Below are 15,888 nucleotides of genomic sequence, written 5' to 3'. Positions count from 1 at the left end.
AGTATCGCTTCTTGTTGTTCGCATTGAACTTGCTCGTGATGGTCAAGGGAGAAAATGGAACGTACGTGCTCTGGAGGAAACGGGTTCTTTGTGATTTTCTGCTTGGTACTGGCACTACACAAGCAGTCGATAAGTTCGGGATGTGCATTCTGCCGACACGGAATTGATGTCCTCTCGGCTAGATGATCTTTGTGCCACACCATGTCCCTTTGCTGCACCCTTCGGTTGAGATTGCGTAGCTGTGGGGTTAATCTCTCTCGACCAGATATATGACCTGAACTGGGGAAGTTTTTGTTAGTGGAAAGGAAATCCGGGAGTTAGAAAAGAGAACTCTGCCTAGTGCACCGTGCACGGAAGAGAGTGATGGAACCTTTGGATATTAACAGGAGCAGGTGAATTGCCAAAACCAGCACAATGTCCTTTGATATTCTGCTGATCATTGCTTGCTCCGTTGTCATTTTGGTTCAGGCCGCACTTCCACGTGAGTAGGTAGTAGTCGTCGATCGTCGACAATGTTTTTGGCCGATCGTCCACGCTAAGCATTGACCAAAATGCGGACAAATGGGTACCGGAATATTTTGCTCGGATATGATAGCACACGTGTAGTAATATTGCGAATTGTTTCCTCGATTGTCCCTCTCTGGCTGAACAGTTAGAAAAGACGGGTAGAAAGTAAAGCAAAGTTATGCACTGCGGAGAGAGGCGGTTGGATTTGGGATTGCCTGGGGAGAAATGAGAAATATCTAGAAAGGTCGGGGACTGATCACCTTGTCTGGCTAAGGCCTTGTTCTTGACGTCGTATCGACGACTCTTTGCTAATATTCCTTGAAAAGCAAGGAGAGCAGGCTCTTGCGAGCGGATCTGACGGTGAATGTTCCGATAGAAATTGAAACCACAAATTGGACAAAATGGGATGACAGAAAGAGGAAGCGGGTAAGTGTAGCCTACCATATACGGCGAGGTCAACGGCTGAGGCGAGGGGAAAGGTAGAAAGCTAGGCGGACTGGTAGCTGCCGACCCGCGGAATTGTGGGTTTTATTCCCGAGAGATGAGACCAAAAATGACAGAACAAATGCCTTGTGTCGTCGAGTAATGATTTTGGGAATCGCAGCAGAATTGCCAGATGACCCGTCCTTGGCACAGGACACGCATATGGTGAAGAAGGTTGAGATGCTTTGCTGCAAGCATCATCTTGTCCGTCTCGCTCGCAGGTGAGCTATATATAAAAGTAGAGGATGAGCTAGATTGTGAGAGTCGGGCCCAAGACTCGGATCGAAGACGACAGTGAATAAAGTCTGGTCATGGGACTGGTATCGGCTGTGAGCAGCTTATAAACTGAGTTGAGTTGAGAGTGTAAGGCTATTTCGTCGTGGTGGCCTGCTGTTTTATTGCCCACCGTGCAATCCTCGTAACAAATAATCCATTGACTCATATATAACAATCCAAGAGTTCCCAATAATACACTAGGGGTGATGTTCCAAAAAAAAAAAAGCAAACGTGAAAAATAAATGATCCCAAAGCCAAACCTGTGCCACTTGGCATACCGTCCGGTGCAAGTGTCTTTTTTGTATCTCGCGAGGTCAACCAGACCAATGTAGTTCAGTCCAAAGACCCAAAATTAAATATCAAGCCCATTGGGCCAACAAGGACATAACAAACAAACCTACAGCCATGGGCTCTAGAGTACTTGTGACCCTGCCTATGCTGTCTGTAGCACGGCGTTCACCATAGCCCCCAATCAAAGAATGCTCTCACGTCGAAGGACCGGAGCTCGGCATGTCGGTGCCGCTGTAGTTAAAGGTGTTTCCGGTGCCGTCGCTAGCCACGTTCGTTCCAAGAGGCTGATCCGAGCTGCTGAAAAACTGGAAGGTCTGGTCGCCAGCGGCAAATGGACCGCTCTGTGCGTATGACTGAAGTGTATCCTGTCCTGAAATTAGCGACGATGGCCAAGAGAGAAAATGCAGGGGCAGGCAACAAGATATTCGGATTTAATCAGGTCTTGCTTACCCAGTCAAAGTTGGTCGTAAAGTCCATGGCGTCATCCATAATGTTTGGCACACCACTGCCCATCGCCTGGCTGAACATGTTAAAGCCAGCCATGGAGCTCATCATGTCTCCATTCAGATCGGTCGCCGTCAAGCCACCATCGATGGCTGCCGAGAGCGTTGGGTCAATGGTGTCGAACGCCGTTCCACCAGGCGCCGGCATCGAACCAAACATGGAATTGGTGGCAGCCGTGTTGATAGCAGCCGTATTGGCAGCGGTGGATGGGGAGGTCGTCGTAGACGCACTCTCGAAGCCGGGAATCGTCCCAGACATCATGTTCAGCGGGGCCATCATGTCAGACTGGTCCATGGCCGGATCGGTGAGAGGAGTGTCGACCTGTACGGAGTTGTCGGACGGAGTGGACTTGGCGGCCAAAGGGGGATCGATGGAGCAGATGCCGGACGTCACAAATGCTTCCGTAGGACGCGGCCCTGTCGGTGGCGGCGATCCAATCTTCTCCAAGACGATGCGGATGATGTTGTAGGCTTTGTAGGCCTCCATCGAGCCATCTGCCAAAGGCCGCCAAATTTCTTTGGTTGTGGTGAGCATGTTAATCATGTCGGCGCGCTGTTCGCGCGTCCAGAAACCGTCTTCTTCTTGGCCGTCCTTGCTGGCCAGGTTGTCGTACCGAACTTCCAGTGCTACAAGCATAGCTGGCAACAGGAAGTCCTTGGTCGCAATGGACGCGACATACCACTTGATAGACCGCAGCCGTCCGTTGGCCTGCGACTCTTTGTTGAGTGTTTGCAGGTGGTGCAGTGTTTCCATCGAAGCTTCGATCGCGCTCCGTCTCGAGTGGGCATACCGTGGATTCTGTCTCGCCCGAGATAGGTATTTGCGATGCAGCAGACACATGATCTTCTGGTACAGGCTATCAATGTTGAACCGAGCAATGATGAGAGTCAAGGGGTCTTGCGAGCCCTCCAGAGGCTGCAGCTTGAGGTGAGAGGGAATCTCTTCCTTGACCTCACGGAGGCGGGCGTCGTACCGGAGAATTTCTTCGTACGGAACGGGCTTACCAACGCGCGTCGTTGCCTGGAGAATGTTACCCAGCTCCAGACACAGCTTCACCTTGGCAATCATGTAGGCAATGGGTGTGGGCTCCGAGTTGGGTCGGGAAGGTGGGAGCACTTTGGTGTTCGGGCCAAACTCCTCGTCGAAAATGTTCAGTGGGAGCTGCGTGTCACAATCGTGATCGTAGATCATGTTGGGCAGCGACACTTGGTGGGAGAACATCACGTCGCACATCCGCACCAGGGCCCATGTCCTTCTGCGCATTTCGGCTTGGAAGGGCGTAATGGATGGGAACCATTTGGCGTCCCGGTGGTATCCCATGCGGAAGGCCACTCTCGTAATCAGAGAGCCGATCAGCCAGAGGCCTAGATCAGCATCCCAGCGGGAGGAGTACTCGCCGAACACATAGAGAATCATGGTTTCCACCGTGTACTCGACAGGCTTGGTGTAGTCCGCCGTCGTAAGACACTGGACCGTGCGTACACGGAACAGCGAGGCGAGCTCCATAGCGTGGCCCTTCCACTCAGGTGGCTCGTCGCCTACCTTGTGGTAGCTCAGCATGGCCAGGCACATGACTGAATATAATAGGCCGAGCCACATGATTGGCGTTTTTGACGGATTCTGCCAGTGGCTGCGTAGCTGTGCATTGAAAGTAGGCGCGTGGATGATGTTCACGGCGTTGTCCATCGAGTTGAAGTAACGACCGCAGAGGGTGAGAACGGTCGATTTTGGGGGTAGCTCTGCGCGGAGATCACCCTCCGTCGTTGGCTCAGCTCCAAGTAAGAATGTCGGCGCTTCTCTGGCGGTGGCGGGTTTGCTCTGGAGCACCCGCTCGTAACTCTTCTCGAGGTCTTTGCGGTGCATGACAAAGTAGTTCTTCACCTCGGCAATGTCGGACAGAATCGTGTGCCAGTGCTCCTGGCCGATGTACATGGACTTGCCACGATCTGTGTCGACCTTGAGGACACCAAGCGAGGTCGCCAGTCCATCGTCCACGTCGCTCTCATCGTCCATATCGTCTTGTGGCTGGCTGCTGCCCGTGTCCTTGGGTGCTGATGATATACTGTCGGTGCGTGATACTGAGGTCGCAGCGCTGACCCCTGGGACAATGCTTGCTGCAGATGCGGCAGTCGCTGCGTCCACTCCGTTTCCAGTGTGCATCAAAGACAAGACTAAATTTTCTAGTCTGTCAATGCGGTTTTGCATGTCGTCTGGACTTGCTGATGCAGCCTGATTCTTCTTGCGATTCACGGGCGCCGCGTATGTGCATGTCGACGCGCTGTCGCCATCACGCTTAACGCAATTGCTGCACGGGTGACCTCTATCACACTTCCTACACTAGCTGTTAGTCTTTCCGGCACATTGGCTGTGCCACACATGATAAACTGGAAAATATATATTTACAATCTAAGAATCTGGTCAGCATTGATTCAGTCAATATGAACAGCAACACCAAAGGATAAAAATAAAAAAGCAAGACAAATCAAGCACATGGGTACATACTTCTTGGTTCGGCACGGGTAACAGCTCAGGGGTACCCGATTTCTCTTGCGCACAACCCGGAACTGCTCTTCGGGTGACCGACCGCTCGACGACGGGGTCGACTGGGAGGTGGGAGACATGATTGCCGGTTTGGTGGTGCGTCTGGTGTGGTGGAAATATCGTCAAGGCGCGAGAAATTTGTTATGCGGAAAGGATTCTACCTCCACTTGATGCGGTGTGAAGGTCTCTCGTTTCTCATGCAACGAGGCCTGCTCGGCGATATTTCTTGGAAAATATTGCAAAGCCAAACCAGGCGCGGGGCAGGCAGACGCGAGAGAGCTCTGCCTTGGACTGAAGAAACTAGGCGAGCTCGCTTCCCAGAGCACGCCCAGCGACACCAAAGGTATTTCGAGTACTGCGTATAGGTCGTTCGTCGTCGTCCCGGGCAATTTCCCTATCGACAGCAGTCTTGATTACGCGCAAGGATCAAGGATTTGCGCGACGAATCAGTCCGGGTATGCAGCGAAATGGAAGCGTAACGGCGAGGGGTCGAAATGTTAAGAATTGAGAAAGGCGATGTCCTTGGGTCAAAACGCACGATGCGAAGAACAAAGAAGTCGTGAAGACGAGAGAAAGTTAACTTGGCCAAATGTGGTGAGTTTGAACAGCTCATGAAACGTCAAGACCAGACCCCGCGCTCACGAAGATGCGATGCAAACGATGCAACGATGCGCAATTGACTGCGCGTGCAAAGGGAGGATGGAGAATGCGAAGAATACGAAAAAAGTCCAAGAAATACAAATAGAACAGAGGAATGCGGAATGCAGGGTGCGAAATGCTGAGAAGGGAGGATGCCGACAATGCTGATGGGGTTCAGAAGAAATCGGAGGTCGTTGGTTTTAGCGGTGGTCGAGGAAGGCGCGGTAGAGGCGGGTCGAAGAATCGACGAAGGAAAACAGTTCGATTGACGGAAGACGATGGAAAACGAGGAAGGAGAGTTGGTGAAAAGGCGAAAGAGAATTGGAAAGAACCAAAAAGGGCAAGAACAAGAAGGAATTTTTCTGATCTGGCGGTGGCAGCTGCGATCGTCTCGCCCTCTCTCTTCTTTGGTCTCGACGGCCATACGACGTCAAAGGGTCGGACTTAACTGGAGACAAGAGACGAGGAAGCGACAGAATGGCACTAACAACAACTAGAAAAAGAACGACAGCCTGGAAGCGCCCAGATAATTAGGTCATGCTGTGCTGACTGGTCGTCTTATCTTGGGCGTTCCTTCCTCCGCATCACACAGCCATCGACGCGCGTAAAGTCCTACGGGGTGGCATGGCATGTGGCAGGTGCGAACAGTGGGAATGCACCGCTTCCTCGGCCGAGGATTTGACAGAAAAGGGGCTTGCACAGAAGGCGCGACCGCTACCACCGACGCACTGTTAAACCAAGATACTGCGATGCACCGTGACAAAGGTAAGCACGACCCAGGTAGCCAGCGCTCTTGGCTCGCAAGGCATCCAGGCCCACGTTGCCCTCTCAGACCAAAATAGGAAGTCTGTCTTTGGTGTCGACGCTGGGCGGTGGTGGTGGGGAATGGAAGGAGCGGCTCAGTGGACATCCCGTGTTACAGGTCACAGCGAAAGCTTAAAAACAGGGTTATGACGTTGGCACAGGCCCAGTCGGCGCTTTTTTGGGCCGTTTTTGGCCGTTTTTGGCTGTTTTGCAGTGTTAATAATCCAGAACTCCGCAGAAAAGGATTGCCCCGCAATAAAACTGTGAGTCACTTTTCGTTCTAATGTTGCACCTTTAGTGCTGATAGGGGTCAAATCGGGCGTTAGCGGCCTGGCCTGCGGTCCACGTGATGAAACCGAGCTTTTTACTGCCCGAATTTATTTATGTATGTTGTATTGGTATGGCTTCGAGTTTTCGCTGAAAGACGCATGGTACATGTTACATGTTGTCCTGCTTAAATCCGAGACCAGATAACATGTGGAAAAAAACCTAGAACAGAAAAGACAAGACAAAACGCTGCGTTATGAGGGTGTCGCTTGGTGGTATAAAAAGCCCTGGTTCGCTTCCCTGGAAACAACGCATTTCAATGCTCCAGTTTGCTCTCCAACTCGGTTGCAAAATCAAAAGTCGTTTTATCGCATGACGTCGTCAATATCGTCAGTATGCACTAACGGGATCAGCAAGTTCGTCTGCTCTACGACGTCCTTTCTTTGGCCGCTTTGCCTCTGATATCGTAATAGCCATAGCCATCATTGAACTTCCAGCCCTCGTTCTTGAGAGCTCGCTCGACGTCGCTGTACATCCGAGAATAACCTTCGGGGCTGTGCAGCCCGATGCCCGTGACGATGCGAAACGGGTGGTCTTGCGCCTTGCGGATGCGGTCTTCGCCCAAATGCGCCCACCAATAGCGGGTGCGTTCCAGGGCGATCTTAATGCCATGCTTGACGGGAACATTGTGGAGATCGACGATATTATCGCCCTTGCTTTGTTCGTCGACTATTCTGTCATAGAGTGCGCGCTCGTCATCTCCTTGGCGTCGTTCGCGTGCCGTGGTGTCCCAGAACGGCTTGGATGAGCCGCGCTTCGGAGCGGGCGTTTTCCCGTCGTCGATTTCATACACGCCGTCGAAGCCCGCCGGCGCGAGCTTGTAGTTAACGTGCAGCCGTTTCTCGTGGCTGTTCTTTGGCCACGCGATGTTCGCGTCCCGCTTCTTGTTCTTCTTGTTCTGGTTCCACTCGGCGGCAACGTCGTCGACGGCGAAGGCATCGATCCCTTTGGGACGCTGGCCTGTCTCAATAAGATGCTCCAAGTTGAGCAGGACATCGGATGCCCTGTCCACGTCATCGCCGCTTTCCTTGAGGGCTTTCCTAATATCCGATTCCTTCACCGTCGGGAACGCATCTCGAAGGACAGTGAGCGTGCTCGTTCCATCGGCGGACAAGTCGTTGGCAACGGCACGCCAGTCGTCGAGCGCACCGCTGTCAGGCGACAGCGGAGTGGATTGTGAGTCGGACATGGAACCAGACCCGTTGCCAAATACGGACGCCACTTGGCTCGGCGGGCTCGGGTCCTCAGCCGTTGTGTGGTAAGACGAAGCGCCGGAGGTGTCTTGGGTCTCGTCGATAGCGGCTATGCCCTGAAGGCCGCTCGAGTCGAAACCGGTGGCTTCTTCGGCGAAGACATTTTCTGCAAGGGAGGCAAGAGCTTTGTCTGCCTTTTCAAAGCCCTGCTCGCCGAAAATCAGAATGATGAGCGATTCGTCTAAAAACTCGCTGTATTTTTCCTATACAAAAGTCAGCGTGAAATTGCAGTTTGTCGAAAACGGAAATAGAGCAGGAGCAGCATACCACAAGCTCTGCTTGAAGTTCGGCAGGCGATTTCTCCACAAGCTCGGGTGGTGCAGATGGTAGAGCCTGAGGACTCTTCTTTTGCTTCTTCTGTCTAGCCATGGAGCCTGGAAGTTATCCGATCACGCAGTCACAAACAGTCACGTATCAAATGTCAGACTGGGCAAGACAGGTATTTAGGGGGTTTCTGGGACGTGGTGCTGGTCGCGTGTAGTCGGCGTAATAGACATTTTGACGAAATAAAGCTGCTAGGTAAAAATAATGACGAGTGCGGGCGTAAAAAAACCAGGTGTCCTCTGACAAACGAAGATCCGGTTCAGTTGGTGCAAAGTGCAATATTGTATGGACGACGATGCACAAGGCTGAAGTTTGCTTAGGCGGGGGGCTGTCTAATTTGTTTGCAGAGAGTCACGTGCAAACGTGTAGCCTGTTCTGTTCTCACCAACAACGGAGCTCGTCAAACAGCACCCTCAGCTCTCTTGGATCCACTCCTGTCATTCGGCCCCCTGTTGGTGAATGATACGGCAATACGCCCAAACACAAACATACCACACATTAAACCGTCTTGCAAATGGGGCAGCTTAGATTTGTTGACAAGCCGCACCGTTGAACGCGTGTCTCCATCTCAGTGGAGTACGGTCGCTACAGAACCATAGCGGGGTTTCTTTAGTGCATCGCAGAGAACAGACCTTACCTGCAGTTTCGTCACTGCAGCCAAGTCGTCGGCCATTCGGGTTTGTAAAACAACCGGCTCCTTTCAGCAGCCTTCCTACGTCGCAGTCACTCAAGGCAGCATTTCGGAACCTCTGCCGCTTTGTTTTCACCCCTGAGCGCGAATTGGGACAACAGCAGACTGCCGAAGTGGATGCATGTGAAAGCGGCAGTCTGGAGAACAGCCTAGCCTTAATTACATACAGTGCGCTTTAAGTGTAGTGTTCAAAGTAGCGGACACAGAACATCCAGTGCTAAGATTACTGCTTACAGTTACAGTGCCGGCTGTTCCGGCGTTCTACAGCACCAGGAAGCCGGCAAGTAGCGGTCGGAGAAGGGAACGATGTTGCAAACGGAAAGAGCAATGAAGCAAAATGGCTGCTTGTTTAAAAGTACAAAATCTCTAGAGGCCCAAGATGGCACCCGCTCCACGACAGCGCCAGGGCTTTGGTTTGTGCGGCTTGCATAGGCAGATCTGCAACGGAAACGTAAAACAAGGAACGCAGCTCAAAGCTCAGCTTTCAGCTACCGATGTCTTTGCTACCAAGCTCCAATGGAGTCCACCTTCACTGGAGCTCACTTGATGCTCGTACTGGTGGTCACTCGTCACCGCTTGATCGCACTTGCCTCACCAGAGCCGCAAGCAGACACAGTATGCTCACAGGGCAGGCGCCATATCGCTTTGCTCCACCAGATTGACGGTAGCGGAAGGAACGGACGATGCTACGACGTGCACGAAGCCACCTTCCCCTCGCGCATACCAAAACTGCCAGCTTGCTTCCTAATATTCGAAGTACACGTTCGTTCCTGCCCTCTTTAACACGTGTGCCATACGAGGCCGGAAATCAACTGCAGCTCTTCTGTGCATCTTTTTGCGGATCGTTTTGCTCCTCTTTTTTAACCCTTCATATCGTCGCCATCTCGTTTTTCTTCTTCACACAGCAGAGTCCCTATTGCCCCCTTGCCCAGGGATTACTGCGAAATTGGCTCTGTAATTGCTCGGCCACTGGCCTCCACCGCGTGCCTCCACCGCGTGATATTTATCTGCCTCCATTTCCCACTTCCCTCTTTATTTTGATACTCTCTGTGGCATTTCCCCCCCACCACTCTCGTTTCTCACAACTCTCGATTTTGCTACAGTAGTTTGTGGCCTTTTGACAGCTCTCATCAATCTCAGCACCTTAACCGCCACCGGTGAAGGGCCAACAACTAGACCTATCATGGATCCCGACAGTAAACGCCGGGGCTATATCAACTACCCGGAGCCGATCAAAGGGTATGTTTTGGCCCCTACCAAGATCATGATATGGGATCTGTACTAAACGCTCTTCAAGCCCGGATGTGCCCTACTTCAATGGTCGAAAATCCAATCCCGCGCTTCGGGGCCCGATCCTGGTCGTCTGCGCCTACATGTAAGGACCAGTGCTGAGGTACGTGTAACCTCCACTGTTCACGACATGACACTGACAACCAATTGCAGCATGGAATGGCTCGGCTTTGTGCGCCATTTTGTCTGGTTGAATGCTGGCTTTGGCTCGCTCAGAAAGATCTTTGTGGATATTCAAGACTACGAGCCCTTTTATGAGCCAACTATTGTGCCTTTGCCGGACCCCGATGCGCCAGAATGGACAAAAGAGAGCCGCCTTGACTTGACTTTGCCAGCATCTCTTCCCGTCCCGGCCGCAGACAAGTACCCGTCTACAAGATACTACACGGCGGAGGACTACCACAATCTCTACCTCTCTGGAAAGCTGACTCCGACAGACGTGGCTCGGAGCCTGTTGCCACTGATTCGTAAAAAGGGAAGTTCTGCCGGCGAGGAGCCTGGACCGCACCAGGTTGCCTTTTTCCAATCGAGAGAGGAGCTCGTTCTCAAGGCTGCCGAAGCCTCCACGCTCCGGTACCGCAAGAAGAAGTCCCTCGGCCCTCTCGACGGCGTGCCGACCGCCGTCAAGAACGAGTACGATATGGATGGGTACAAATCGTGCCTCGGTTCCGTCAACGACTACACGAGCGACCAATTCGAAGACGGAAGTATTGATTGTTGGTCGGTCCGCAAGCTAAAAGAGGCCGGCTGTGTCATTATCGGGTCTCTGCACATGGTCGAGTTTGGGCTGGACACACCAGGTAACAACACCAACTACGGCACACCACCGAATCCTTACAACCCCAAGTACTACACTGGCGGCAGTTCGTCTGGCTGTGGATATGCCGTAGCGTCCGGTCTCATCCCCTTCGCCCTCGGCAGTGACGGCGGCGGAAGCGTCCGGATTCCAGCCTCTTTCTGCTCTGTGTACGGTCTCAAGCCGACCCACGGTCGCCTATCCTTCAAACCTGGTCAGAATCACTGCATGACGTGCGCGTGTCTTGGTCCCCTCGCCGGAGATTTGAGAACACTGGCGACTGTTTATTCTGTCCTCGGCCAGCCACACCCTACGTCCATTTTTCCACCGGTGCCACCGCCATCTGTTCTTCTCGACCGTGCCCAACCGTCATATCCCTCTTCGCTATCGGTCACGCATTCTTCCGCGACTTCGCAGCGCACTTTGGGCATTCCTCGCGCATGGTTCGAGCGTGCCGATTCTGTTGTGCGCGAACTTTGTCTGAGCTACATTGACCGCTTGGTCCGGGAGCACGGCTACGAGACAGTGGACATTGAGATCCCGTACCTTGTCGAGGGTCAAACAGCGCACGCCTTAACTGTGCTGACTGACGCTGCCGGCCTTTTGCCGGAGTACGGCAACTTGACCATGGCCAACCGAATTCTCCTCGCGCTCGGCCGGACGACACCATCCACGGACCACCTGCTTGCTCAAAAACTACGCCGCTTGCTTGCCAATCACCTGTCCCACCTGTGGCACAAATACCCTGGCATGGTCATCATGACGCCGACGACAAGCTGCGCTGGCTGGCCAGTCCGAAACCCCAACGAAAGCCACTGGGGTATTAGCGACGGCGACACGACAATCCGCACCATGGAGTATGTCTGGCTCGCCAACTTTTGCGGTCTTCCGTCGATTAGCTTCCCGGCCGGCTATGCTGTTCCTGAGGGCCAGCCAAATGCGGGTACAATCGCCGGCCCCGACGTCGTGGGCAAGGTGCCGGTCGGTATTATGGCCACGAGTGAGTGGGCCACTGAGACAGACCTGCTGCGGCTCGGCTTGGATGCCGAGGTCATCTCGGCGGAACGCAATGTACGGGCCCCTAACTGGGTGGACGTCATTGGCACGGCGCAGAAAACCAAGCCCGAAGCCAGCGAGTGAACTGTCCTCCGACGGTTTGGAAATTCAAACGAACGATACCCGAAGCAGTTGGCGGATGAGAGGTCGGAGATATCCCATGCAAGATAACTGCTTTTATTTGCTCTCGATGATTTTCTGTTTATTTTCGTTCGTTGCCAACTGTTCAAGCCCGCCTTGGCTGACCATAGACAAAGACGGTCTTCTCCAACGTTGTCTGTTTTGTGTTAATCTAATACCCGAGATATCTTTACAGTGTTACTTCCCCCTTGAACGTGCAGAACAGCCACGCTCGCTTTGTCTTTCCCCCTGTTTCCCACATCTTCTATCTGAGGATTTTGTATCACAAAGTTATTTAAAACCACTCTAACGGCAGCTCCACTTTTCATGGCATCTTTCTCGACGATTCCAGCAATTGGAAGGATGATGACGCCCGACGTATTCTGTGGTGTGTTTACCGTTGCCTCAAAGGAGTTGTCGCTCTTCCCAATATCATCACAAGTGCCGTTGGCGAAACAGCTGCACACCCAACTCGCCTGGAACTTTCCCAGCGGCGTGATGAACCCGCCTTCTGCACGACCGATCCCCTTCGTCCCGCTGCCACGACCGCCCATCTGGGGCGCAAACTGCCACGTCGATCCTGCAACGCCCGTCACAGACAAACCCAGCACAAATTCGGTGAGTGCACTTGTCGGTCCGGCCGACCAGCCGTGGCTGTGGCTCGTATAGCTCGCGGCGACGGCTGTGTCATTGTGTGCGCCGCCGTACCCACGGTTCCATCGATAACCAAAAGAGAGTCCCTCGCTTCCAGGATCTATCACATGACCCTCGACTAAAGAACTCTGGCTGCCGTCGAGCCGATCGAGGTAGCCACCCCAAACAGAGCGCACCAGTTTTAAGGCGCGGTCTGTCTCACGCGCCAGGAAGTGACCGCGAACCTCCCATGATGAGATAAACGGCGATACATGACCAGGAAGCTCGGGCGTAACGGGATACGGATTGGCAGCAGATTGCCAGTTGCGGACAAGGTTGTCGGAAATGTTCACCGAGAATGTGTCCACGTCGTAGGAAACGGCCGTGACACTGCTGCTGGTCATACCGAACGCAAGGGCCAGCGCATTGGCATCCTGTGGATAAATTTTCGAGGAGGGTAAAGCATTGTCGCGGAAAAGGCCGACCTGTGGGTCGTAGCAGGTAGCCAGAGTTATGTTTCGAAGATGCTCAGCGGCGGCTGCCCAGACAGTGCTCGTGTTCCCAGTTGCATTCGTCCCCAGCCAAGTTCCCAGCTGTGTGCCCGTCGTCAGCGTCTGGTACAGAATTACTTGCGCCTCCGTCATGTTGCCGCCGACGTTGAGTCGGGCCCAGTCACGCACGCCAGTGGCATTCAGCAACCCCCGTTTGCTGTCAACCTGGACCTGCTTCGCCGTGATAAACGACATAGCCCGCTGATAGCCTGCCCAGTTACGTGCCAGAAAAGTCGTGTCGTTGGTGTACAAAACATAATTGTACGTCCCGATCATGGTCCACATATGGTACGTATCGCTTCCTTGTTGCAACAGTGGCGGGCCGGCCTCAGGGAACGAGCCGTCGGGATTCTGTCCTCCTTGTTAGTGTGTCCAAGATACACAAAGTGGAGGCTGGAGGACATTATGCTCTTACCTGATTGTCATACATGGTTTGTAGCGCATTCTTGACGCTCCTACCGGCATTAGCTGAATGGAGCACTCCGATTCTGGCTGCCAACCGCTGCACGTAGGACTCACTCCATATCGCCAGTGCTCACAAACAGTGACGGCACCGCCACGCCCATGTCGCCGGGCCACACAGCGCGGTCTCTCTTGGCGCCGTCCACCAAGATGGTATGACCAGGTCCCAACAAGCCGTCGTTGGCCCAGCCTGTTTTCAAAAAGGGCACATGACGTCCCGTCGTCGGCGGCACGGCGTTGGTCTGCAGCGTGTACGCGCCGGCATACCAAATGCGGTTGAGAAGCGGGTCGTCACAGTCAAAATAGCCCTGGTAGGCGCGCAGGTTGGGCCAGGTGGGTTGGAATGCGATGTCAAGCGTGACGTTGTGGAGAGCAGCCACAAGGCCGGCGTTGCCGTCACCGTCGGCCTCGAGAAACACGGTGAGGTACCGGAATCCGCCCCGGAGTGAGGCGTCTGGCATGGTGTAAGTGGTCTCGCCAGGTTCATCAATTTCGGCATAAATAGCACCATCGGGCCCTTGAAATGCGCCGTTTGAGGCGTCGGACCACTGGCCGATGAAGTCGCTCGACTCGGAAAATGCAAGGCCGATGCGTGCTTTGCGTGATGTCGGTGCGTCGCGCGTACTGTGATCCCGGTTCTCCGCGTCGTCGTCGTCGTCGTCGTCGTCGTCACCCCCAATATGTATTTCGTCATTTCTGCTAACGGTGTATATCAACGTCACCAGACCACCGACCTCTTGCCCGAAATCAAAGACAACCTGTGAGCCATTGCCGGCGAGTACGAGAGGCACCTTGGTCGGGTCGTAAGGTGCACGCGAAGTCGGTATTAGGTCACCGTTCACTGTTTTTGTCAGTGTCTCGACGACCGACCTTGGAGTGATTGTGCGTGTTGCCGCGGCGAGAATACTGTCCTCCCACGGTCCAGGAAACGCCGTCTCATCAAAGCGACTGTCGCACGGTGTATCTTTCCAGCATTTTCTTGTGTCTGCCTTTACACCGAACACTTGACTCAAAACAGCCACCAGAACGTAGGCTTTCGACAAACCGTGGCTACCGATTCCAACCACCATGGTAGCTTTGTCATGTTCTTGCCAAGTGAGTTTAGAATTGTATTTGAAAGGAATTTATTGATTATTTTGTTTATCAAGTCTCGCAATGAAATGACGATAATATGAGAAATTAAAACCGAACTCTAGCAATTCACCCCGAGCCATTCATCCAGACATGGGACGTTTATCCGTCAAGTACTGAACAGTATAGCGTCCCCTCCTAGCCTCTGCTTAACACAGCGTCTACAAAAACCAATGGTGGATTAGGCTGATTGGAAGAATACTAACCCCCCACTGTCCACTTAATGGATAAGGCCCAGGTTCAGTTTAAAGAAGTTGATGGCGGCGTACTGTGCGCGCTCCACAACCTTGCGCGCTTCGGGGGACTTCTGGTTGCCGCGCATCAGACTGCCGTGTGCGACGCCGGGGAAGTGCAGGTAGTCCAGGGGGATGCCGTTTTTGGCCGTCACGTCAAAGGTGAACTGCTTCAGGGCCGGCGTGTACAGCTGATCGATCTCGGGCGCCAGAATCTGCAGGGGCACAGCCACGCCGGCCAGGTCCCGCTCGGTGGCGAGCGACGGGTGCGCTGTGGACACGGCGTGGACGAGGGGCCCCTCAATTGGCTTGGCATCCTTGTCCTCGTCCTCGGGCTGGTCCTCGGGCTTGGCGCCCAGACGCAACGCGGCCCAGCCGCCATAACAGTAACCAATTACGGCGAGTCTGTCGTGGCCGTGCTCACGGCGCAGGGCGCGGGCCACGGCAAAGACGTCCTTGTCGCGGGCGTCACGAGGGTGGCGGCCGACGAAGGGCAGGACATGCTGCTTCAGGAACTCGGCGTCCGCGAGCTCTGGGTGGTCGGAGCGGCGGATGACCTCGCCGCGGAAGAAGTCGGGCACATAGACGGTCACGCCAGTCTGCCGAGCATAGTGGTCGGCCATGAGACGGGCGTTGGGGTTTTCCCAGCCATAGACGTCGTGGATGAAGAGGACGGCAGCAGGAGAGTTCTTGCCGGCGATGTAGGCATTGTATTGGCCGCCTGCGATCTTGCCAACGCGGCCCTCAGGGGTGCCTTCCCAAACGAAGCCCTTGACGCAGCACTCGGACAAGGCCATGTTGAAGGGTTGGTTGACAGGTATAGTGAGGATCGCAAAGATCTGAAGAGAAGGGGGTGTCTGATTGAATTTTTGGAATGTTTGGAATGTTGTTGGAGAGACTGCTCGAGTGTGTTGATGACATGAGTCTTTTCGTTCTCAGCTCGACCTCGACATCCTCCTTCTTTTATACCAAAGAA

General features: G+C 53.7%; 5 protein-coding genes across 5 annotated transcripts; 1 reads left to right on the top strand and 4 right to left on the bottom strand.

Moving 5' to 3' along the window:
- Positions 1 to 1,751: 1,751 nt before the first annotated feature.
- SPSK_03025 (C6 transcription factor) lies at positions 1,752 to 4,682 on the bottom strand (the record flags this gene model as incomplete). The annotated part of the gene is made up of 3 exons (XM_016729869.1): positions 1,752 to 1,922; positions 2,008 to 4,393; positions 4,564 to 4,682. 3 exons carry the CDS (start codon positions 4,680 to 4,682, stop codon positions 1,752 to 1,754), a joined length of 2,676 nt encoding a protein of 891 aa, XP_016585106.1.
- Positions 4,683 to 6,739: 2,057 nt separating this feature from the next.
- On the bottom strand, positions 6,740 to 7,994 carry SPSK_03412 (uncharacterized protein; the record flags this gene model as incomplete). The annotated part of the gene is made up of 2 exons (XM_016730250.1): positions 6,740 to 7,828; positions 7,893 to 7,994. The coding sequence occupies 2 exons, from the start codon at positions 7,992 to 7,994 to the stop codon at positions 6,740 to 6,742; spliced, it is 1,191 nt and encodes a 396-aa protein (XP_016585105.1).
- Positions 7,995 to 9,823: 1,829 nt separating this feature from the next.
- Positions 9,824 to 11,866, top strand: SPSK_03157 (Amidase family protein; the record flags this gene model as incomplete). Its single annotated transcript, XM_016729998.1, has 3 exons — positions 9,824 to 9,879; positions 9,938 to 10,015; positions 10,084 to 11,866. The coding sequence occupies 3 exons, from the start codon at positions 9,824 to 9,826 to the stop codon at positions 11,864 to 11,866; spliced, it is 1,917 nt and encodes a 638-aa protein (XP_016585104.1).
- A 203-nt stretch (positions 11,867 to 12,069) lies between these two features.
- Positions 12,070 to 14,618, bottom strand: SPSK_03067 (bacterial alpha-L-rhamnosidase domain protein; the record flags this gene model as incomplete). Its single annotated transcript, XM_016729910.1, has 3 exons — positions 12,070 to 13,437; positions 13,502 to 13,541; positions 13,606 to 14,618. 3 exons carry the CDS (start codon positions 14,616 to 14,618, stop codon positions 12,070 to 12,072), a joined length of 2,421 nt encoding a protein of 806 aa, XP_016585103.1.
- Positions 14,619 to 14,899: 281 nt separating this feature from the next.
- Positions 14,900 to 15,709, bottom strand: SPSK_03577 (esterase; the record flags this gene model as incomplete). The annotated part of the gene is made up of 1 exon (XM_016730414.1): positions 14,900 to 15,709. The coding sequence occupies one exon, from the start codon at positions 15,707 to 15,709 to the stop codon at positions 14,900 to 14,902; it is 810 nt and encodes a 269-aa protein (XP_016585102.1).
- Positions 15,710 to 15,888: the final 179 nt, after the last annotated feature.

This window comes from Sporothrix schenckii, assembly GCF_000961545.1.
Source record: "Sporothrix schenckii 1099-18 chromosome Unknown Cont47, whole genome shotgun sequence".
In the NCBI taxonomy this organism is placed as follows: Eukaryota; Fungi; Ascomycota; class Sordariomycetes; order Ophiostomatales; family Ophiostomataceae; genus Sporothrix; species Sporothrix schenckii.
This window is presented reverse-complemented; position numbering and strand designations above follow the sequence as displayed.